General features: G+C 44.1%; 1 protein-coding gene across 5 annotated transcripts in view; it reads right to left on the reverse strand.

Moving 5' to 3' along the window:
• The window catches only part of NCAPG2 (non-SMC condensin II complex subunit G2), a 64,850-nt gene extending 40,898 nt beyond the window's left edge, over nucleotides 1–23,952 (reverse strand). Inside the window, exons 1-12 of one of the 5 annotated variants that reach the window (XM_047096504.1) lie at nucleotides 23,903–23,952; nucleotides 23,408–23,519; nucleotides 22,338–22,622; nucleotides 21,945–22,064; nucleotides 16,914–17,102; nucleotides 16,010–16,124; nucleotides 14,329–14,483; nucleotides 11,865–11,999; nucleotides 9,123–9,217; nucleotides 6,670–6,739; nucleotides 3,522–3,608; nucleotides 90–185 (exon numbers count right to left, since the gene is read on the reverse strand). In XM_047096504.1, the coding sequence (XP_046952460.1) occupies nucleotides 90–185; nucleotides 3,522–3,608; nucleotides 6,670–6,739; nucleotides 9,123–9,217; nucleotides 11,865–11,999; nucleotides 14,329–14,483; nucleotides 16,010–16,124; nucleotides 16,914–17,102; nucleotides 21,945–22,022 (1,020 nt within the window). In that variant the 5' untranslated portion in view covers nucleotides 22,023–22,064; nucleotides 22,338–22,622; nucleotides 23,408–23,519; nucleotides 23,903–23,952. Of the gene's footprint in view, nucleotides 1–89; nucleotides 186–3,521; nucleotides 3,609–6,669; nucleotides 6,740–9,122; nucleotides 9,218–11,864; nucleotides 12,000–14,328; nucleotides 14,484–16,009; nucleotides 16,125–16,913; nucleotides 17,103–21,944; nucleotides 22,623–22,996; nucleotides 23,362–23,407; nucleotides 23,520–23,902 lie in introns of those variants that run through there. The other 4 variants (XM_047096501.1, XM_047096505.1, XM_047096502.1 and 1 more) reach the window with 4 other exon arrangements.
• Nucleotides 23,953–24,919: the final 967 nt, after the last annotated feature.

Raw genomic sequence — 24,919 nt, forward strand, 5'->3', positions numbered from 1 at the left:
CATTACTACGTCATCACAATTCTGAACTAGAGCATGATACATTCAACAGCATAATTAGCACGTTCTAAACACGGACAGACTAACAGTACCTTTAGTCCTCTCCAAAGGATGGGTTTATATAATCTGTAAAGCATCTCTTCCACTCCCTGACGAACCTTCTTTTGATGATGAAAATAGCTCAGCACCTAAGAGTCAAGAAAAGAAGAAAAGAAAGGTAATGTTTTTAAAAAGAGCACTTAAGATCCTACTTTCAACACGGAGGACAGGTTGTTCTCTCCACCAAAATTGTCCTTCCTGCTTCACAAGTCTGGATAATTCTTTCCTAAGAGGAGAAGATACAGTGATACATATGCTATTGGTTCTCAACACGTAAAGGTGATCACGTGAAAGAAACCAGTGGCAGAAACAAAGATCAATGATCTTGGGCTACAAAAAGGTTTCGGTTGTAGTTTCTACTCTTCTAGCAATAACCAAATAACCTCAGAAAAAGTTCACAGAGACCGCAGCCCTTTGGGGTGAAGTGGAAAAAGAGTGTGTGGAAGAGTCAGCCTACATGGCTTCTACAGCCTGTTTCTGGGCCCACATCTGTGGTTCCAAGAACCTATAATGAGCCTCCAAAACAGGCACACGTCTCACAGTGGGTGTCACTGTTCAGTGGCCCCCTCACCAGGTCAGCTTAACTTGGATGGCAAGTCCTTCCCAAACTGAGGAACAATCAGAGAAGGGGCTGTGCACTTAGCTTCCACTGCTTTGTCCCTTTTCTACTGCCCTTTTCACCAGCCAGAATCTCTCTGCAACTCTTCAGACTCATCCCCAGCAACTATCAGTTTTGCCTTACTTCCTTAATTCACCACTCTTGGAACTAAAACTATATTAGTGAAAAGTGGAAAATAAAAATTAAAACAGACTATCAAACAAGAGATTATACTTTAAGTGAACCTGAATCAATTTCACACAGTCTGGGGATTATTTTTTCTGACTTCTAGTTATTTAGGAATTTTTACTGATGGTGATAAGTGATATTAGTGTATAGGTTTTTTTTTTTTTTAACTTTATTTATTTTTGAGAGAGAAATGGAGAACAAGCAGGGGAGAGGCAGAGAGAGAGGGGGACAGAGGATCCCAGGCGGGCTCCACACTGACAGTGGAGAGCCGGATGCAGGGCTTGAACACACGAACCACAAGATTATGACCTGAGCAGAAGTTGGATGCTTAACTGACTGAGCCACACAAGCATCCCTATAGTTTTTTTGAGTATAGTATTATCAAGTTTTGATATCAATGGTATACACAGAAAGATTTTTAAATAGCTTTATCAGGTTGTATATCACGTACCATAAAATCTGCTCTTTTAAAGTATATAATTCAATGGGCTTTAATATATTTACAGAGTTGGGCAACCATTACAAGTACCTAATGTTAGAAGATTTTCAACAACAATATGGGAATTTTTACTTCCTTCCTTTTTTTTTTTTTTTTTAAGTTTATTTACTTATTTAGAGGGAAAGAGAGCACTCGCAAGCACGTGAGGGGTAGAGAGAGAGGGAGAGAGAGAATCCCAAGCAGGCTCCATGCTGTCAGCACAGAGCCTGATGTGGATCCCACACACTGTGAGATCATGACCTGAGCTGAAACCAAGAGTCAGACACTTACTTAACCGACTGAGCCACCAAGGCACCCTGGGGATTTTTACTTTCAAATGACATATGAAGCATTTCCTAAAGCTTCTTTCAACATATCAGTAAAATAATTTATCATATAAATGTGATGTTTACCAAAAAAGCACATTTGAGGAAGAAGCTATAATGTATTATAAGCAATGATAAGAATTAAAGTCCAGGAATATACTGCATTCAAAAAGTGAAATTAAAAAAAGTGAAATTTAATGTTCTTCCTTTTAATTGTGTATTTTGACATAGTTTATCAAATAGTGATATCTATACATATAATATCTTAATTACTCAGACTACCAGAGCAGAAATCAAATATGAAAAAAAGTCTTTATTTTCTACCAAAAAGGAAGCAATTATGTCACAAATTTATAGTTAAACATGCTACCATTCCTTATGATGTATCTGAAATACAAATCATATACGTAGAATAAATGACCCAAAATGACCTACAATTTAACGAAACCACACTAGGATTATGTGTCGTTGGGGCAGGAGGCAGGAGACAATTGGATATATTCGTCTCTGGGTATTTTACCTATGGATAATTCAAACTAACATACCAATAATGTAAAGATGTTTTTGTATTCTTTCACGCTTGATATATTTACACTCCACAAATAATAGTAATACCCTACACAAAAAAGTAAAGAGATAGTCTTTGTTCATTTAGCTTTTTGACATGCAGTTGCCAAAATGAAGCACACAAGGCATTATTCCTGGTTTAGGACAGTGATCTTGGGTCCTAAACAGACCACATTTTCCAATTCTTCCTGCCAAGATCGTTATGATTATCAAACACCTATCAGTGTCATCATAACACAGATAATAAAATAAAGCCTTATTTATTATTTAGTCAGCTCATTTACAATATAAGTATAAAATTCATATCTAAATTCTAAAATTAGCATTTTAAAAAAGTTTCTTTTAAGTAAACTCTATGCCACATGTGGGGCCCTAACTCATGAACCTGCAACCAAGAGTTGCATGCCCTACTGACTGAGCCAGCCAGCCACCCCTAGAATTAGCTTTTAAAAACAAATCTTGGGGCTCCTGGGTGGTCAGTCAGTTAAGTATCAGACTTCAGCTCAGGTCACGATCTTGAGGTTTGCGAGTTCAAGACCCACATCGGACTCTCTATTGTCAGCACAGAGCCTGCTTCGGATCCTCTGTCTCCACTTCTCTCTCTGCCCCTCCCCCGCCTGCACAAACGTTCTCTCTCTCTCTCAAAATAAAATAAAATAAAATAAAATAATAATAAAAATAAATAGGGGCACCTGGATGGCTCAGTCGGTTAAACGTCTGGCTTCGGCTCGGGTCATGATCTCGTGGTTTGCGAGTTCGAGCCCCGTGTCAGGGCTCTGTGCTGACACTCAGAGCCTGGAGCCTGCTTCGGATTCTGTGTCTCCCTCTCTCTCAGCCCCTCCCCCACTCACACTCTATCTCTCTCTCTCAAAAATAAATAAAACATTTTTAAAATTTTTAATAAAATTGAAAAAGTAAAAACAAAATTGATCAAAAGAAACTATCAAAACATTTATTCCATTTGTTTACAGAATATCAAAATGCATGAAAGTAAATAATAAAAATAATCCCAAATATCCATTTTTGAGAAAAGCGGTAGTGGTACTCAGAAAGTAAGGATTCTGGATATTTTTATGTCAAAGAATTTAAAAAAATTTTTGGGTAAGGTTCTGGTTCTCTTAACAACATACCTTTCTTTTCCTAGTTAAAACTGCCAGGTACCGAATATCAAGATTCTAAGAAAGCTCCTTTAAGCTGATGCCTGTGGGGGATTAACTTAATTCTTAGTGATAAAAACATCACCAAGAAAGCCGCACGCCTCGCTCACCTCGCGCACCCTGGAATGCACTGGAGACTTGCGCGGGAGGTGAATCCCATGGTGCATGAAGTCCTGGATGCACCCGTGCTCGATTGTCTGGAACGGCAAACACAACGTGAGTTACCACCTGGCACCGGCGTGTGGTCCGACAGATGACAGGGCAGGAGGTGCAGTCACTGGAGTCGGCTCTGTCCTCTTCAAGTTCACGGGGGAAAGCACCAAGGTCCTCTGTTGAGAGCTTTTCTACTTTGAGTCCACACCTCTTAGCATCCCTTCAGCTTTGATACTCCCTTACTTCTTTCTCCTCTGGTGAACTACCAAGCCTGTGCTAGATGGTGGAGCAAGCTTCTACCTACCCCTTGAGGCCAGTTCAAGCCAGATGGTTCAGGGACTGAGTGTGGCCTGGGGGCCCCTCTTCTGAGTCTTCCTGACCCAGATGATCTCAGACTGGATCTGTCCCCAGAACTGATACTGAACCACCTGAAAGATGGGGGCTGGGACTCCAAAGTGACCAAAAGAAGTCTTCCAGGACTTCCATGGAGAGGACAAGGTGGGGCTGTGGGTGTGGGAAACTCTTCAGTTAGCCCATGCCACCTACGGACCTTCAGAGTTGGGCAACGGAAGCAGAGCCAACCACCAGGGGTAGCCCGAATCCCAACGACTCTGTTGTGTTGCCCTGCACTCTGTCCCCACACCTGGGGCTCCACGGCTTTAGGGAAGGACATAAGAAAGCTACTACTATCAGCCTCCTTCATTACCTCCGAAAATACCTCCTTCACCTGAAGCCACTAATAAATCTTGGCATCCTGTATGTGGGGACCCACACACCGACTTGTGATGAAATGCGATATGGGGTGCTACCTATGGAGTGTTTGTGCCACAACAGCTGGAGCTGGAGAGCTAACTACCAGAATGTGGGCATCCTACAGGATAGCTGATCCAGGCTCTTCAACACACCCATGCATGGCACAGGTTTTGAAAACGGAAAAGGAGAGAGGGAGGAATGCTCTGAGAAATTTAAATGAGTTAACAAGCAAATGCCACGGGAGACTTAATGGATCCTGATTCCAAAGAAAGCTGTAAAAAGACATTTTGAAACAAAACAGAGAAATGTAAATATTTTCAAAAATACCCAGAAATCGTTAATTTTGTTAAGTATGTTACTGGCATTGTATACCTACATTCCTTAGAGATACACACTGCAGTACGTGGACATGAAATGTCACATTTGGTTGCTTTGAAAAGCTGAATGGAGGGAGGAAGCGAGGGAGGGCAGAGAGCCTGAGAAGTAAAAAGCTGGCACTCATTTGGTACAGATTCAATCAAACAATCATGTTTGTTTTTAACTACAAACACCTATTTTTTTTTTTTTAACGTGGATTGACTGACTGACTGAGATCTCTATACCCAACATAGGGCTGGAACTCACGTCTGGAGAAGGAAGAGTTGCACATTCTACCAACTAAGCCAGCCAGGCGCCCCTACAAACACCTGTTTTTAAAACCACTACTGGAAAAAGGGGGAACAAATATTCTTTCCTGTGGAACAAGTGTTATGCAATAATAAAACAATACAAAAATGAATACCAATGTCCTGGTTTTGCCTTTTCCTCAAAAAAAATAATACACTGTAGGGGCACCTGGGTGGCTCAGTCAGTTGAGCCTCCGACTTCGGCTCAGGTCATGATCTCATGGTTTGTGAGTTTGAGCCCCACGTCGGGCTCTGTGCTAACAGCTCAGAGCCTGGAGCCTGCTTTGGATTCTGTGTCTCCCTCTCTCTCTGACCCTCCTCCGTTCATGCTCTGTTTGTCTCTGTCTCAAAAATAAATAAATATTAAAAAAATAATAATAATACACTGTAAAATGACTGTGGATGTTGTCGGAAGGGGAATGTAAGCGGTAAGTTTTTATCTTCCAGAAGTCAGTCACAAACCCTGGTAATATAAACCAAGCTTAAGCTGCACAGGAGCAGAGTGGATAGAAAGCAGCCCAAACATCAGTAAACACCTTCCCTACCCACCAGCTCAGGGCCTGCTCCCCAAAAAGCAAAGACCCCTCTTTGACTTAAGAGTAAAAATTTTATTCTCAGAAGGAAAAAAAAAACACATTTAAGAACCCAGTATGAGAAAAATATAAGGGATATCAGCCAAAAACACTTTCTTTTGATATTTTTTCAAAAAGGCCTTTGAATGTCTTATTGTAATTGTGAATTATACAGCCACATCTTCACAATGCAGATATTATGTCATCATTAAAGGTAAGCCATATTCAAAACAAATGTCTTTAAATTCTCAAAAACAGTGTAACTAAAAGCTATGAGGTAGTCTGAGATAGGCACAGAAATGGGAACCCTAACCAGAAACACAATTTTAAATTTTCTAGTGGCAACATTAAAAACAGAAAAACAAAACAAAACAACCCAGGTATAATTATTTTAGCAATATATTTTGTGCAGCCCAATATATTTAAAACACTATCATTTCGGGGCGCCTGGGTGGCTCAGTTGGTTGAGCGTCCAACTTCGGCTCAGGTCATGATCTCGCGCTCCAGGAGTACGAGCCCCACATCGGGCTCTGTGCTGACAGCTCGGAGCCTGGAGCCTGCTTCGGATTCTGTGTCTCCCTCTCTCTCTGGCCCTCCCCCCGTTCATGCTCTGTCTCTCTCTGTCTCAAAAATAGATAAATGTTAAAAAAAAAAAAAATTAAAAAATAAATAAATAAAACACTATCATTTCAACACGCAAACGATGTTTCAAAAACACATTCATGAGGTATTTCATGTCCTTCTTTCCCCACTACATCTTCAGAACCTGACACTTACAGCACGTCTCCGTTTGGACTGGACACATTCCCAGTGCATGGCAGCCACAGGTGGCTGGACAGCACAGACCTAACAAAGCTACCAAAATGCTACTCGGCAAATCTTGACGTCACTCAAACTGCACATCCCAGTGGGTGGCGAGAGTCCTGGGTCTGTGGCTGAGCACGAAAATTTATAGGAATGAGAGTGAATCCCCATCACATAAAGTCTCATTATCTGCCTTTATTTTGACAAAGAGCATCAACACAGATATTCAATGACTATCTGTGATGACTTATTTGGTAACTAGAATACGACAAAAATAAATGTTAACATTTAATAAAATGGAAAGAAAATACCTCCAATATTTTCCCTGAAGCCTTTTTCCAAGCTCTGAAATAAATTTCTGCAATGTGCACCATCAAAGATCTATTTAAAAAAAAAAAAAAAAAAAGTTAGTGAAAGTTCAAACTTTTTTTTTTAAGTTTATTTATTTTTTTTAGTAATCTCTACACCCAAAGTGGGGCTTGAACTCACGAGCCCGAAATGGGGAGTCACATGCTCTTCCACCTGAGCCAGCCAGGCACCCCCCAAACAATCACACTTTTAATGTATCATTTCAGGTCCCCTCCTATCCTAGAACAGGAGGAACCCCACCACAGACTAGTGCTCTGCAAAGTACCTGCAGGAACAGGTTATCTACCTGCAGTAGAGAGAAGAAAAGGGAAGGGATTTTGAGAAGGGGAACTGAAGTATCAATTTTCTTCCTTCTCAGTCAAGGTTAGTAAAGAATGTTTAAATATAAATAAAATTTCGACTTGGGAGTCAATTTTGGACTTTCCAGACTACTAATTCCCTCAAGTTTAGGGAGCCCTAAAATACCAGAGTTGATTTTAGAATCACAGTTTAGAAATCTACTGTTCAACCCAAATATTTTGCCAGTGAGGAAACAGGAGGAAGAAGCATTCTTGCGAACATCAGGAGCTTTGTGATAGGGATTCAGAGTCAAAGCTCAGCTCAGTACTTACACAAGCTGCCTGACAGAGGGAAACTCAGTAACCAAGCCCACCTCAAGAGTTTAAGAATTCAGTTTTAAAACGCACACTAAGGGGCGCCTGGGTGGCGCAGTCGGTTAAGCGTCCGACTTCAGCCAGGTCACGATCTCGCGGTCTGTGAGTTCGAGCCCCGCGTCGGGCTCTGGGCTGATGGCTCGGAGCCTGGAGCCTGTTTCCGATTCTGTGTCTCCCTCTCTCTCTGCCCCTCCCCCGTTCATGCTCTGTCTCTCTCTGTCCCAAAAATAAATAAACGTTGAAAAAAAAAAAAAAAATTTTAAAACGCACACTAAGTACTCAGTTGCAGAGCAGATTAAGCACTGAGCTCTTTACCTGCCACACAGCAAACATTCAAACATTTGCCATGACAGTTTCGACTGCTGTTAGTTTCCAAGATGTTGGGCACTCAGGCTCGTGCACGTATGCCTAGACTCTTACCCTGCAGGACCCTTCCCACCAAACTACAAAGCTCAATCACGGTAAACTGGGGAGCAGATGTTACATTCATGGTGTCAGAAGTGCAAGTGACATGGAATTTACTGTGAATGAGGCTAAGATTTAACTGGCAAATAATTTACTAAAGAATAAACACAAATTAAAATCTTAATTTCAGGGGCGCCTGGGTGGCTCAGTCGGTTAAGCGTCCGACTTTGGCTCAGGTCATGATCTCACGGTCCATGGGTTCGAGCCCCACGTCGGGCTCTGTGCGGACAGCTCAGAGCCTGGAGCCTGCTTCAGATTCTGTGTCTCCCTCTCTCTCTGACCCTCCCCCGTTCATGCTCTGTCTCTATCTCAAAAATAAATAAACATTAAAAAAAAAAAATCTTAATTTCAACGTCATTACTGAAAAAGAATGATTTCCCATAGCAAGGAAAAAACTATCCAGTGATACCATAGTACATAATGAACACATAATTAAAATAACAATACAGGGTCACCTGGCTGACTCAGTCAGCTGAGCATCTGTCTGACTCTTGATTTCGGCTCAGACCATGATCTCACAGTTCATGAGTTTGAGTCCCACATCGAGCTCTGCACTGGCAACATGGGACCTGCTTAGGATCCTCTGTCTCCCTCTCTCTCTTCCCCTCTCCCCACTCACACTGTGCACTCTCTCTCCCCCCCCCAAAAGTAAATAAACATTAAAAAAAATAACAGTACACAATAAAAACAGTACATAATAAATAAGAGATAGTTTCTAAAGTTTCCAATACATTAATATAACTTAAAAAGTCAGGCCAGGGGCGCCTGGGTGGCTCAGTCGGTTAAGCGTCCGACTTCAGCTCAGGTCACGATCTCGTGGTCCGTGAGTTCGAGCCCCGCGTCAGGCCCTGGGCTGATGTCTCAGAGCCTGGAGCCTGCTTCTGATTCTGTGTCTCCCTCTCTCTCTCTGCCCCTTCCCCGTTCATGCTCTGTCTCTCTCTGTCTCAAAAATAAATAAAAACATTAAAAAAAAAAAGTCAGGCCAAATTGACGATTTCATAATCAGATTAAGACAGCACAAAATATTGGGGCGCCTGGGTGGCTCAGTCGGTCGGGCGTCTGACTTCGGCTCAGGTCATGATCTCACGTTTCATGAGTTCAAGCCCCCCATCAGGCTCTGTACTGACAGCTCGGAGCTTGGAGCCTACTTCAAATTCTGTGTCTCCCTCTCTCTCTGCCCCTCCCCTGCTCACGCTCTCTGTCACTCTTAAAAATAAACACACAAAAAATTTTTAAAAAAAAGACAGCACAAAATATTAATTACCTTTCATACTTACTTTGGTAATCCCTGTAACTGGTTTTTAATCGTCTCATGGATCATTTTAATAAAATGTATATTCCAACTGAAGAGAGAACTAAGAAATCTTCTTCCCTGTAAATGATAAAAAAGATACAATGTTGAAATTGCAACCAAAAGACATAATGTTGAAATAGCAACCAAGTAAAAATTTTGCAGTTACTAAAAAACAAATAATTCTTTGGATGTTTAGTAACACTAACAAAGGAAGCATCCATAACTGTAACTCAGGACAGCAGCGGAAGCCCCTGGAGTGAAGCAGCTGGGCAGCTGGGCAGCAGGGCAAGAGCCAGAAGACACCCTTGAGCTCCTTTGCTGGACCACAGGACTCCGCGTTTACCATGCTGCCCGGTAGCTAAGTTAATTAGCCCACAAACATCTCATTCTGGCTCTGGCATGGATGTCTGCATAACCTAAAATCAAAGTATGCTTGAAATCTAGCATTTGGAGATGGGAGGGAATTGAACATCAGTTCCTATCACCTTCTGTAAATGAGAAAACTGAGGATCTGTAAAGTTAAGAGGCTAAGTATCTACCAAACTAGAATTTTCAAATACACACATTGCCCATGTTAATTTATACTCATACTACTAAATTACACGTAGACCTAAAAAGCAGTAATGATACTTGTACTCCATAGAGCACAAAAAATACATCCTCCAAGAATTCTCCCAGTGAACAGCACCATTATCTCTTCACTGCTTACCAGTCTACCACTACTGTCTCTGGAATCCTATGGCAATGCAACACACTTTGATATAAATGGCAGGGGACCGTGCTTGAAACAGGCAAGTTAAAAACAAAAAGTATTTACCGGAAGTAATTTGCCATTATAGCACAAGATATTTGTCATTTACTGAGAATGACAAAACTGACCTAACTAAAGCAATGACTGATTAAGAAACTAAGTTTGGATATTGTAAATCCAAAAGACACCAATTTAAATAAGAGAGGAGCATTAACATACACAAAAATTTACGTCTATACTGCCTACTTGCACTTACACACACATAAGCTGATGTGCAGGTCACCGTGTACTATATACAAGTCACTCTAAATAGAGTTTACTTGGCTGAACCCACTCTCAGCTGCTTTACTGTCCTTAACTTTAACCACAGTCCTGGAGATGCTCAGGGCACAGGCCTCAGGTCTAGTGCCTTTTCCAACAACGATGATGCAGTAAAAGCAGTAGGCACAGTCAGGGAACCTCCCACGTGCTCAGTCCCTGCCAGCACCCGTGCTAAAGGTTCTATGCACGTCACCTCGTGTGCTCCTCAGGAATCCTGAGAGAGAAACACCCTTGTTCCTATTTTACAGAAGGAAACACGAGGTTCCAGGTAGTCTGATCAACCACCTAGTAAGTGAACAAACAGGGATCTAAAAACAGCCTTTCTGACCCTTGGTCAGTACGGTCAGTAATCACATATGGTCCTTTAACCTAGCTGACGGGAGAGGGTGTCCTGGAGTGGGCAAATCGGGTCAAACCGTGTCTTTGCCCCGACTAGCTGCAAGACCGTGAAAAAAATTGTTCATTTAAGGGCCTCAGAACTGGTACTCGTCCTCCTCTGAGAGTCCCTCCCCACCTACTTCAGGGAGTAGTGAGGACTCCCTCCTTCTGCCTCATACACGTCTGCAAGCAACAAGCAAACAGAAACAAAGGCTATACTCTGCAACAAAAACAATATTCTTCTCTGCATGTCTGGCATGGGAATATAGTCAATGTCTAATAAAATAAGACGACAGAAGAATACTAAGATAACAAATCAGAACTGTCCAATAAAACCATGCAAGCCTCTCTGTAACTTTTAATCTTCTCAGAGCCATGTTAATAAAAGTAAAAAAGGCTAAAGTAATTTTTTTTTAAATATTTTTGAGAGAGAGAGAGCATGAGTGTGGAGGGAGGGGCTGAGAGAGAGACAGAGCGTGCGCACGCACGCACGCACAAGAAACAAAGAATCCAAAATGGGCTCTGCTCTGTCAGTACAGAGCCTGATGCAGCTCAAACTCATGAACCATGAGATCATGACCTGAAGTCTGATGCTTAAGCAACTGAGCCACCCAGGTGCCCCTATTATTGATTTTAATAATATATTTATGGAAACCAGTACAACCAAAACATTAGCATTTAAATATGTAATAAATATATAAAAATTATTAATGAGCTATTTTACATTCTTTCTTCATACTAAGTTTTGAATCCACATATTTTTCACTTAATGCCACAATCTGCCCGTATTTCATGTGCTCAGTAGTGACATAGGGGAACGGCCACCAAAATGGACAGTGCAGCAGTGAACAGAAGCCTCTCTTTGGGTTTACTGGATGGCTAGAAAGAAGAAATCAAGAATACCACCTGACAACAGTTCTCAGTATGTGCCAATAACCTGGAATTAGGGCAGAGGGTCGGGTCTGATGCACCAGGAAGTGTATTCTCAAACTTGTTTTTAATCATTCGTAACTTAAACTATAACCATGGTTCCCCCACGATTCACACAGCCACCTATCACCATCTCATTTAATGATGAAATAAGCAATGATTTGTAAAGTGTTTGCATCATACTGCTATGCAGTAAAAATGTGCAATAAATAAAGTAACTCTTGATGGCTAGGCTGACTCCTTCATTAAAACACTGAGCATGGTACATCATCAACTACATGAACTTAGGAAAAACATCCATTAAAAAGCAGTTCACAAAACACCAAAAAAGAAAAACCCAGTTACCTCTTCTTTCTTGATATACTTAACACTTATGAAACACTCAAGCAGCATATCTTTAATTTCTTTACTTTCCTCTAAATCATAATCAAAGCAATACAAAGCTTGATGAATACGCCAAAGCCGACATATGTCTACACCCTAGGAATGACATAAAAAACAAAAACGTTAGTTTTTAATAAATAATCAAGGTCACATTTCAAATATGTCATAAGAATACCTTACATTATAAATTATTACAACTCTGGATTGTTCATCAAAAAGGGAAAAATGGCAAAAGCAAACGGAAGCACTGACAGGCAGTGCCGTCCAGTTTCTGCGCTGTGCACGCCCTAGTCTGTAGCGAGCACTGCAGCGACCACCAGCCCCATTGGGCTTCAGAGCACAGAACCATGACTGGTGAGGGACCAAGCTGGTGAGGGACCCAGCTTTTAGTTTCTTCACTACAAATTAAATTGAAATAGCCCCATATTGGGCACCTGGCTGACTCAGTTGGTAGAGCGTGTCTCTTGGATCTTGGGGTTATGAGTTTGAGCCCCACATTGGGTGTATAGATTACTTTAAAATCTTTAAATAAATGAATCAACAAATAAATAAATTTTTTTTATTAAAAAGATAAAAAGGCAGTGAAATGGATCTTTTTTGAAACAGATTTTAAAAAGATAAACCGACAATGGCTTAAGGATAAATCCTGATGCAAACAAGCATTCTTCAATCCTCCTATGGCAAGCTGAGGGCACAACCACAAAGGGTCTTTTCTGTCACCAAACTGGTGGATCCTTGGAGGCCATGGTGGGACAGACACACGGACAGGGAGAGTGTGATTAAGTGCAAGCTTTCTACAAAGCTGTTGGCAATGTGTACCAAGAGCTCCAAATGTACATCAAGCTCAAATCCACTGTCCTATGAATTACATTTCTAGAAATCTGTCGTAAGGAAGTAAAAATATGAGGGAGAGAAAGACAAAGAGAAATTCCTAAATATCCCTCAAATAGCAATGATCACCTTAGGTAGTGGAATTATGGGTGATTTTTATCTTCCTCATTTTCCCTTTTATTCACTTGCCCAACTGTCTTAAGATAAACCTAAGTATCTGTTGTTCTGATCAGGGGAAAAAACTGTTCTTTTTCTAGATTTCTTAAGTGCACACCAAAGATTAAAGGCTGAGAAGTGGACCAAGTTAAATTCAATCCTCAGTTGGTGGAGTGGGCAGGGGATGGGCTAGATGGTGACAGACATTAAGGAGGGCAGTTGTTATGAGGAGCACTGGGTGCTGTATGGAAGTTCTACTCAGTCAATCCAATCCTCAACTCTGCTCTCCCTTGGCGTTCCCAAAACCTCTTCAGGCCTAGGCTGCAGTCTGACACCCCACCTCCCACAGGTGTGGCACCTGCACCTAAGCCTGAAGGCTTTCCCTACCACTCCTGCCCCCTTCCTCCTTCACTGCGTACATGCGGTCCTGGGCAGTCCATGGTGGGGTCTGCCTCTCAGAGGACCGCACTGACACAGGCAGCCACTCCCACTCACCTATCTGTCATCCCATCCCTTCTTCACTACTAAAAATATCTCTACTTTTAACATTGGCAATGTATCCCTTCAAAAACCCCATCTGCAGCAGAGATGTGGCCATGTGGCCAGATTCTGTATGCTGGATACAAGCTGCGAGTTTCTCAGAAGATCTTGCCTTGCTGCTTCCCTGCCTCTTCTTCCTGCCTGGAACTCACACCAGAAAGTGGAGGTGCAGCAGCCACCTTGCAACCATGCAGTGGTAAGAGGAAGGATGGGGGCCATACACCCCAGAAGATGGACAAAGCCTGCATGAGACTGATATGTGGAGCCACCGCCCCTGCCCACCCTTGACCGCCCACCTCTGAACATCCTAAGTTAAAAAGACAGTATCTGGGGTGGGGGGCACCTGAGTGGTTCAGTTGGTTGGGTGTCTGACTTCGGCTCAGATCATGATCTCACGATTCATGGGTTTAAGCCCCACATCAGGCTCTGTGCTGAAAGCTCAGAGCCTGGAGCCTGCTTCGGATTCTGTATCTCCCTCTCTCCCTGCCCCTCCCCTGCTCATGCTCTGTCTCTATTGCTCTTAAAAATAAATAAACATAAAAAAAATGAAAAATTAAAAAAAAAAAAAAGACCCTAACTGGGAAGGACCTGCAGTCAGGCCACTTACAAGCAAACATAATTCCTAACTGATATGAACACATGTGCTTTTAAAGAAAGGTATGTTTGGGTTTTTTTAACGTTTATTTTTGAGAGAGAGACTGCGTGCGAGCGGGGGTGGGGCAGAAAGAGAGAGACAGAATCTGAAGCAGGCTCCAGGCTGTGAGCTGACAGCACAGAGCCCGATGCGGGGCTCGAACTCACCAACTGTGAGATCATGACCTGAGCCAAAGTCAGACGCTTAACCAACTGAGTCACCCAGGCACCCCAGGAAGGTATGCATTTTAAAAAGTAAACATACTGTTTTAGTCTCCAGACTCTTCTTCAACAGCATGATAAAAGCAGTCTTTCCCATATCTTCCTTGGCAGGCAGGCCTTTCTCCCACCACATGACACACAAATCCTGAATGGCGTTCTGCAGCTTTCTTTCAGATTCAGGTAACGCATATAAAATACCTAACACAGAGCACAGGATATGTCCTGTTAGTACAGCAAACCAGTATTTGTGTAAAGTACTACGTAAAGTATTATGTACTTTAAATTGTAAAGTACTACAACTTACAAATGTTCGCTAAGCAAGTATCAGTTTATCTTTAACTTGCCAAAATTTATAAACATTACTTACAGAAGACAAGTGATGTTAACTTAAAAAAACTGTTTACTACTGCTGTGAGAGCAGACCCAACAGAATACAGAATTTTAGAACTGGAAGGCTCAGGTCACACTGCCCCAAACCCTAATTTGAGAGAAACAAGTACTGAAACTACCCGAACCTAAGTGCAACGACACCCACAGTTATTAACACTCAACACTGAAGCCAGGTCAGCTGTAGTGACCACGAATGCACTACAACTGTCCCTCGATAGGTTGGCCTCAAATTCTGGCTCACTGGTGAAAAACAGTAAAAGCAATTAGTATAATGAACATAAAGACTGCAGTGCTTTTATTAAAAGAAAAGCTCAAGAATAAAATCAAAATACTAATATTATGCTCATAATTATAATCCATAGATATCTGAATGCCATTACATCCATGTACAATCCCTGAATTAATGGGAAGTTAGGAGAAACTACAATACTAGTGCTACTCATTTTATACAACATTTGGGAACTGAAAATAAACTGTAGTAACGTTCACAAAGCTTTCGGATCTAGTTATATACTGATTAGGGGTAACTTCTTTTCTTTTTTTTTTTTTTTTTAACATTTATTCATTTTTTGAGAGACGGAAAGAGACAGCGTGAGTGGGGGAGGGGCAGAGAGAGAGGGAGACACAGAATCCAAAGCAGGCGCCAGTCTCTGAACTGACATCACAGAGCCCGACGCGGGGCTTGAACTCACAAACCTTGAGATCATGACCTGAGCCGAAGTCAGATGCTTAACTGACTGAGCCGCCCAGGCGCCCCAAGAGGTAACTTCTTAATAAGACCTTGTATTTCCATGCAAGAATTCTGGATAAAACAGATACATAAATCCAAGTGACACTAAGAACGAAAAGTCTGATAGGAAAGTGTCACATGTAACTAATTTATTCACAGAGTGAGGGTGAGGGCACTTGGGTGATTTGTCTTAAAACTCATTAATTAAAATTATTTTTGCGGGGCACCTGGGTGGCTCAGTCGGTTGAGCATCCGACTTCAGCTCAGGTCATGATCTCGCAGCTCATGAGTTCAAGCCCTATGTCTGGCTCTGTGCTGACAGCTCAGAGCCTGGAGCCTGCTTCAGATTCTGTGTCTCCCTCTCTCTCTCTCTGACCCTCCCCCGTTCATGCTCTGTCTCTCTCTGTCTCAAAAATAAATGTTAAAAAAATTTTTTTTTTTTAAAAGAGTACTTCTTTGCTCCTTATCTAGCTAAAGTAAAAGAGCTTGAATGCAAAGTTATGCCTTAACACCTTCTGCTTCTACACGATGACCAGCTTCCTTTTACCGAGAATCATTTGATACCCACTTCTAAATATGCCACATTATCAAAAATGCAACTTACCATTTAACACGACTGCACATTCCAATAAGTCTTCGTAGTTCTCACTTTCATTTATTACAGATACAGATGCAAGAATCACAGATGTAATTGCATGAATTATTTCTAGGTTTTTCTTCTACAAATGAAAAAATTCAAATTTCAAGTGAATTAAAATCAACTTAAAATACAATTTTTAGGGGCACCTGGGTGGCTCAGTTGGTTGAGTGTCTGACTCCTGATTTCAGCTCAGATCATGATCCCAGGGTCATGGTTAACAAGCCCTGCATCAGGCCTTTCACTGAGCATGGAGCCTGATTAAGATTCTCTCCATCTCTCTCCTCTCTCTCTCTCTGTCCCTTTGCCCCTCCCCTGTGCGTGCAGTCTCTCTCTGTCTCTCTCTCTCTAACAAAAAATATCATTTTTTTTAAATGTGAAGGTTACTAATTTTATAAAAATCAACCCACACTTCTAGCTTACTCTAAAAAGTGAATTAAAATTGAATACGGGTCACTTGTCCAAAAAGAACACCAACACTGAATGGCAGATTAATAATGGTAAGATTGGAAAAGGTAAAACTATAATAAACAGACTTCTAGCTCTAAATTTTTTCTTGGGGCGCCTGGGTGGCGCAGTCGGTTAAGCGACCGACTTCAGCCAGGTCACGATCTCGCGGTCCGTGAGTTTGAGCCCCGCGTCGGGCTCTGTGCTGACGGCTCAGAGCCTGGAGCCTGGTTCAGATTCTGTCTCCCTCTCTCTCTGCCCCTCCCCCGTTCATGCTCTGTCTCTCTGTCCCAAAAATAAATAAAAAGCGTTGAAAAAAAAAATTAAAAAAAAAAAAATTTTTTCTTAACTTAAAATTACATACAATAACTATTTTTTAACAAAGAAAAGGTAACAAATTATATATCTGAAAGACCAATACTACCATTTTTGAATCCTGCTCTGTTTCCATATTGTCTTCACCCTGGACTTCCACCATCCGCCATCCAGCCACCGGGCTTTCCAATAGCACATCTGTTAATAAATTCTTGAGCCTTTGCCATAACTCTTCTTTCTGTTTCCTTGATAATTCATCTAGCAATTCATTTAGGCTGAAAGGGTCAGAAGCATCTTTCTGAAAAATAAATAGCAACTGTTATATTTCAAATACAAAATTTTAGTTCTATCCTTTTTAAAAACAGGCATCAAAAAAAGTTTAGGGGCGCCTGGGTGGCTCAGTCTGTCAAGCGACCGATTTCAGCTCAGGTTACGATCTTGTGGTCCATGAGTTGGAACCCCACGTCAGCTCAGTGCTGACACAGCTCAGAGCCTGAAGTCTGCTTCAGATTCTGCATCTCCCTCTCTCTCTCTGTCCCTCCCCCACTCATACTTTGTCTCTCAAAAATGAATAAATGTTAAAAAAAAAAAAAAAAGGTTAAGTGCTAATTATTATTTCAAGAGCTGGGTTTAGTTTGTGAAATACATTCCTAAAGGGAAATGTATAGGAATCATGAGACAAAAAGTAGCAGATTCCTCCTCTACCTATTCCACTCTAGTATCCTAGTCTTTGGAGTTTAAAATTTCACCCACTTAGCAAAATCCTCTCTGAAATCAATCCATCCAGATGTTCACCATCTCCACGCCTATAATCAGGTTACAAAAGTATGCTATACAATAACAACAACAACAACAATAATAATGCAGCCAAGCCAACTGAGTGCACTTGAAGTTTCTGGTCTCTAACCTGACTTGGGCCCTCAACCTCTTATTCGTCTCTAGACATCATCCTCCCATTAGCCGATGAGACGACATCAGACCCTCTCAACTATCCTTAAAACCCCTGAGCCAACCACTTCGTCTCACTCTGAGCAGATGACCTCACCAACTCTTTGATACAGCAAACAGAAACCAGTATCAAAAGGGTAGAGGATCCATCTGAAAGGAACTCCCTATAGCCAATGCGATCACCAAAACAGTCAAATGTTACAAACATTGTAGTAATAATTGATCCAGGCAAGAATCATCAACAGATACTAAAACCAGTGGGTAGAAGTCTGATGAGGAGAAGTTTGACTATTTCCCTAATTACAACTTATTTCCCAAGTTACGATTACTTACTATGAAGGTACAACAGCAGCTTCACAACGGAGAAATGTGGCAGACACCCGACCTGAGCGAGTGGCTGATTAAAACTAACTTCACCAATAACAGGACCAACTGACACCATGTGCCTCCACTGAGGAAGACAGAACACCACTTATGCAGCTCCTGCCAAGATACATAAGGTGTATTTAACCTAACTATCAAGTAAGGGCAAACTGAAGGATATGCCACAAAATAGCTGCCTACACTCTTCAAAACCATCAATGTCATGAAAAGTAAACTAAGGCTGAGAAACTCTCTAGATTAAAGAAGCTAACAAGTCATGACAACTGAATGTAATGTGACACCACGAACAGGGTCCTGGATCAGGGAGAAAACACAAACGTGTACTGTAGGTAACAGTATCATTGTGCCAATGTCCAAGAGCCTTGTAGGATTTTTGCTGTGATTACGTAAGAGGGTATCTTTGTCTAGGCAAACCACGCTGAAATATTCAGGGATGAGACAAATGCCTGCAATGGACTCTCAAATGACTCAAAAAGAAGAGGCAAGGGGGCACCTGGGTGGCTCAGTCGGTTAAGCGTCCGACTTCAGCTCAGGTCACGATCTAGCTGTCCATGAGTTCGAGCCCTGCGTCGGGCCCTGGGCTGATGGCTCAGAGCCTGGAGCCTGCTTCCGATTCTGTGTCTCCCTCTCTCTCTCTCTGCCCCTTCCCCGTTCATGCTCTGTCTCTCTCTGTCTCAAAAATAAATAAATGTTAAAAAAAAAAAAAAAAATTAAAAAAAAAAAAGAAGAGGCAAAAGTGGGGCATGATAAAGAAAATGTGGCAGGTGGCAAGTGGCAAGTCTAAGTGCAGGAGATTCAGGATTCTTATTCTTCCCGTAACCTTCCTTTAACTCTGCAGTCATTTCAGCAGCAAAGAGGAGAGCAGGTAGCCCCTCCAGGGCACCCCCCCCCCCCAAGGCTACCTCCCCACCCTAACTCCTACCACCTTCCCTCCTCTCCCAGGAAAGCCCCACCTGGGCTGTCCAGGTGTGCACCTGCCTCAGGGCCTCCCCGTCGCCATCCCTCTTGTCCAGAGTTCTCCTCCCTCAGTCTCCACAGGGCCCATTCCAATCTCTGACCAAAATCACACCTGGACACCCATCCCCTACCCTGCTTCCTCCTCTCCCTCCACCACCAAAAACCAACTCCCTCTGGGCAGAAACTTGGTATATACTGTGTCCCAAGGCCAAGAGCAGAGCCTGGCATCCAGAAGGCACTCAGGACAAACTCCTTAAACGCTGACCCTCCAATCTCAAAGAACTACTGAGAGCACAGTCAGTGCTGCTCCACAATGCTTATTTTGAAATGCAGATTTGTCCCAATGCAATTAATACATAAGGGAACAATCTGAGCAAAAGGAAATTTCTGGCTTGCCTATGTGGGATTTCATCACTAGGTGAATGCAGAAAGTCGCACCTGCTGAGCAGAGCTTGAGTCACGCAAAACACACACCTCAGACGCCAGCCAGCTCCTGGGAACCCACGTGTGCTGCAACCCTCTGACCAGTTCTCTGTCCACCTGGCCTCTCTTCAACCTTTCCAGTCCTCCCAGCCTGGACTGTACTTTTCTCCTCTGTTCTCTTCCTCTCACACAGGGTCAGCAGGCCAGCCCCGGGGAGCACAGGAACTCACTTCCACCCGCAAACTCAGGCTCTTTTTCAAGGCAAATGTCATGTTTACTCCCATATTTATGTATTTCTTAGTGATTTGACTTGTATAAAAGTGCTGTTTTTTTATTAGGTCACTATCTCTTTTTTTAAATGTGTCACTGGTGAGGTTTTTGAGTGTTCTGCCCTTACCCCCATTTTTCCCATAATCCTTCTGTTTATTGCCCATTCGGCAGAGTACGTGATTTTTAGCAATGTGTAATATTGCATTATAGCAGAACTGACATTATAGCAGAATTGATGGGAGGTCCACCTAGTAGGCTTCCAACAGACTTAACTGCTTCGTTGACCATGTGAAACCTACAGAATGGCTCTTTGTATCATTCAACTTGAAGAAAATAAGTGATGTACAATCCTGCATATTTTCATTTTTTTGTTTAACAAGAGCTACGTGGTGATTGACATACTAAATTACTGTTAATAAGGTGTGCTATTCATAAACTAAAACTAATGGCTACTAATACGAGGACTAACTCAGCATCCTACTGAGATGTCCGCTGCTGAGCAACAGTTCAAGGCTCTCCAGCACGTGACGGGGACAGCCGGAGGGAAGCACCTCAGAGAGTGCTCTGTGACCCTGCAAGGACTGCGCCACCCAAATGTTGCTGGCTTTGCCTTTTGATTTCAGATCATTATCATTTAGCTTCATCACCATCAATTTAGTGATTTTAGTTAACGCTACGATACTAGTTTGCAACAAGTCTTACGAACTTTAAACTATATGTGTGCTGCACATCTAATATAATACAAATCACCTACACTCCTACTAAAGCAGACATTAATGTAACATCTAAAGAGTTGGCTCTCACAGACACTTCTGTGATGTGCTGCTCGTGAACCTGTGCTGGTTATGTGCAAGTTTACAGGGTACCATTTTACAATACAAAATCACCTCATAAGCTCATTTCTCTCCTATAAAGAAAAATAACTTCATGAATGTTGCTAGCAACAAATTTACTGTTAGGTTCCTCTCTACTTCTTAGTGACTACTAACTTAATCTTCACTGCATGAGGTATGTGTCTCCTGCCCCAACGTCACGAGCATTGTAGAGTTGGTGCCTTACGTGTTGGGTTCCTCAGAGTTCTGTCCAAGGCTTCTCTCATTACACTACAGATGATCCCGTGTGTTCCCATGACTGAAGCTTCCAAGTGCCACTGAGGACACCCAAATCTGTCTCTCCCCAGGCCTCTTTCCTGGGCCTCAGATACTATCCATCCACCTGCTGGACACCAACTTGTGCCTGTCCCCCTGACAGTCATCCAGAACGTCCCAAATTGAGCCTATCTTCCCACTCAAACCTGCCTTCCTCCCACATCCAAGATCTCACTGGAAGGCACCACAAGTCAAAACCTGGGATCTGCCTTCACCCTTTCCTTGGCGCACATCCAGTCAACAGCACCACCACCCCCCCAACTGACAGCTCGCGCAGGGCACGGCCTCTTCATTCCTCTCCAGGCTTTCATGTGGCCCTCTTCGATCTATTCTTCGGATACAAACCCACACTCCTCTCAGGATAAAGTCTCAGCTCCTTAAAATCATAAAGAAAGTCTGACGTAATTCAAGTGTCAGCCCTTGTGTCTTCCTGACCTGGCTTTCTGCACCCTAGCCCTACCGAACGCCTTCAAGTTCAAACACAACGTGCCTTCTCCGGTCCATAAAGTTATCCCCTTCTCTCTGAGATCCTTCCCCACATCCCTCCTTGACTGGCTGACTTCTCTTTACTCCATAGCCTTTCCACTGGGACAGGAAAGAGTCCATGGCTGGATGTGGGCACCCTCCCATACCCCTGCCCCAGCTGAGTCTTTACTCTGCTGTATTTCCAGACCTGAATCCACCACGACACTGTAAATAACTTGAGGACCAAAAGAATATGTCTTCCTCACTATGCCACCCACACAGCAAGAGATCTCTAAATATTTAAGTGTACAGAAACACACTGTGTTACATCACTTAGCATTCTTACAGCTCTCCTAAAAGAAGCGGGAAATACCATTTGTGAGTACCTGCCGTCAGCAGGTCTATTTGAGTATACTCCTGTTTTTTTTAAATAAATCCTGGTTCCTAAGGATTCACTGAGACTACGAGATTTCATTTGTGTACTGATTTTTAAAAAAGTCTTATGTTAACAGCCAAATTACAATAAAGCTAAACATAAAACTTACATCAAGTTGAATAAACTGCAAAAATTCTCCAATCAGCTCCTTAGACACTGCTTGTACAAATGTCTCTCGTTTTTCCATGACAGATGAAACTGCTTTTCATATGGCATTTATTCTGTAACCCTAAGCAGAAAACACAGTCATACTGAAACTTGAATTTGCAAATATATCTTTTCCTACACGACATAATTTGGCACTAACATCCAAAACTGCAAAAAAAAAAACAAAAAACAAAAAAACAAAAAACAAAAACCTGTACCATCTATGGTAGACAGTTTTTAACCATATTCTGACGTAAAACAAGTTACATCTACGAAATAATTCCCTTACTTTCTTTACTGAGGACAGTATCAACATAACACTATGTTATTATCAATTGTCAATGAAGTTACCAACAAAGGAAAGAGAAATCCGAACGGCTCGAGGAGGCTCGCCTCCTCTCCCTTTAGTGCCTTAGCAAGATGCTCAGGCAGCTCTGAGTCAGTTCAACAAAAGGCTGGTCCCACGAAAACATGGGGGAAAGTGCCTTGGGAACAATAAAAGAAAGTACTGAAGAAAAAGAATGAAAGCGGAGCCCCGCCGCTAGATCCTGAAGACTGTGCCTCTCCGAAGTGCCATTCCGCAAAAACAACGCAGTCACAGCCGCCCGTTGCCGGGCGAGGCGCTGGGCCCCCCGGGAGCCTGGAGGGAGAGCAGACCGTTAGGCGCCCAATCACAGGAGCCCGCTCCCACCCGCGCCGGGACCAGAGGGAGTGTGTGCAACCGCCCTGCCCGCTGCGGCTCCCCCAGGAAACCCTACTTTCCATTCACACCCCGGGGCCGAAAGCCAGCGGCCAACAGGCAAGGTAAGTGACGGAGCACACATACATGCAAGCAGACGCTTCGCTCCAGAAACAAATGAGAACCTCCCGGGCCTTACAGACAGAGCAATCTGGAAAGTCACCGGCACTAATGACAACACTTTCGGGGACAGAAAGTCCTCGTAAACCTGGAGTTCCAGGTCTTAACGTCTAAGTTAAACCCACAAAAATGGAAATAACGTGCCCAGTGCGTACCACTGGGGCCTGGCCACCTCACTCCTCGGCTCTGCGGGCTGAGCTAGAGAACAGAACTTCCGATTGGCCCGGCAGCAGGCAGGGTGGCCGGCGACAAGCTTGATGACTAACAATGGCCAGCAGCAGCCCATGGGTTTAAAAACAAACATTCCGAAAAGGTGCGCTCGAGACACGGACTCACACGTCTTGCGCGCGGGTCTCTGAACTCTGCCCCTCCCGTGGACCCGTGGGAACGCCCCTGGCGTGCTCCGCCCCCAAGGGCACCCGCGGCACCTCAGTCTCCAGTACGGCAATCTACGTGTCCTGACCGCGTTCACCACCAAACGCCCCATCTCCTGACACTCGTGACTGCAGCTGCTTCCAACTCCCAGGCTACCCCCCCCCCCAGGGGCCGCCTTCGGCTTCTCGTACTATTCGTGCCCGCGTCCGCGCCCGTCCGGCCAGATGCTGCCTGCAGGCTGAGGCGTCATCGCACACGCAGTTATCCGTCCCCACGGCGGCAGGGCGCTCTTCACACAGGAGCCTGGACCGAATTACGAGGAGCGTTCAAAGGAGGCGCCTGTCGCCTTGTCACCACCTGTGGGGCTGCGCTCCAGCCCTCCCACGAACAAGCCCCCGCCCGGAGCAAAGCACTCCCGTCAGAACGACGACAGACGCTTGGGGACAGGTTCCCGGGCAGCCTGGGTCCAGGGCCGGGGTCCTCTGTGAACTCAGCCCCGGAGTCGGGGCGTCGGCGCGCTCAGGGCCCCGGTGCCCGCCGCCCCAGGGCCGCCGCAGAGCCACCGGCCGGGCCGTGGAGCCCACGCGGAGGCTGTGCGACTGGGGGCTCCACCTGACCGACCCCCGCCGCTTCCCGGTCCCTGCCCCCGCCCGGAGCCCTTCGCCTGCCGGCACCGCGGCGCTCACCTCGTCCCGGAAACCCGCCGTTTCCCGCGCTCGGACCAGATTCAAACCCGCCCGCCCGCGCCCGCGACGCGCTCCGCCCGCCTGCGCGTCATCACGCGCCGCTCTCGCGAGAGCCGGGCACACCTGGGCGGGGCCGCCGGAGGGCGCGCTGCACGCCCCGCCCAGCGGCGTCCTGACCACGCCCTACGCTGCATACCCCGCCCCGCCCTACCTTGCTCTGAGCCCGGGCCCCGCCCCAGGCCCCTCCCGCTCTCCCGGTCCCGCCCTGCGTTTTCTTGCTCCGAGTTCCGGCCCAGGCATTGGAAGGCCACAGCCTGCCCAGGCCACGCCCCTCCCACGGGAGAGCAGATCTGGCTTGTTTTTATATTTATTTACTTTTTAAAGTTTATTTTGAGAGAGAGCGTGAGCCGGGTAGGGGCAGAGAGAGAGGGAGAGAGAGCGAGAAGAGGCTCCTCACTGTCAGCGCAGAGCCCCCACACAGGGCTGGAACTCAGGAACCGTGAGATCATGACCTGAGCTGAGATCAAGAATCAGACACTTAACTGACTGAGCCACCCAGGCGCCTCTCTGGATGCTAATTTTTAAAAAGTTTATTTTGAGAGAGAAACTCCCAAGCAGACTGCACTGTCAGCACGGAGCCGGCCCAATGTGGGGCTCAGGAACCGTGAGATCATGACCTGAGCAGAAATCAAGAGTCCAACTCTGAACAGAATGAGCCGCCCAGGCACCCCTGGCTTTTTTTAGTCTGAAAAATAAATGTGTTTTATCAGTGGCTTAAATGGCTGAAATGACTGCAATATCAACATAATTATAAAGATTGACTTTTAGAAACGGTCACATCACTATGAATATCCAATGGAATCAATACTCTAGCAACTGGTGACCTGGTCTTCCTGAAGTGTTTACAGCCAGTCTCCCAAATTAGGCAATCCTAGCATAAATCTGTTTTTGCTACGAAGTTTCTGTGGGTCACATCTCCAGCAAGATACAGATTTCTTAAATATTTTGTGGCCATAA

The sequence above is a fragment of the Lynx rufus genome, unplaced genomic scaffold, assembly GCF_022079265.1.
Source record: "Lynx rufus isolate CCGP_SWC_20201006 ecotype Redwood Valley unplaced genomic scaffold, mLynRuf1.p SCAF_4, whole genome shotgun sequence".
Lineage (NCBI taxonomy): Eukaryota > Metazoa > Chordata > Mammalia > Carnivora > Felidae > Lynx > Lynx rufus.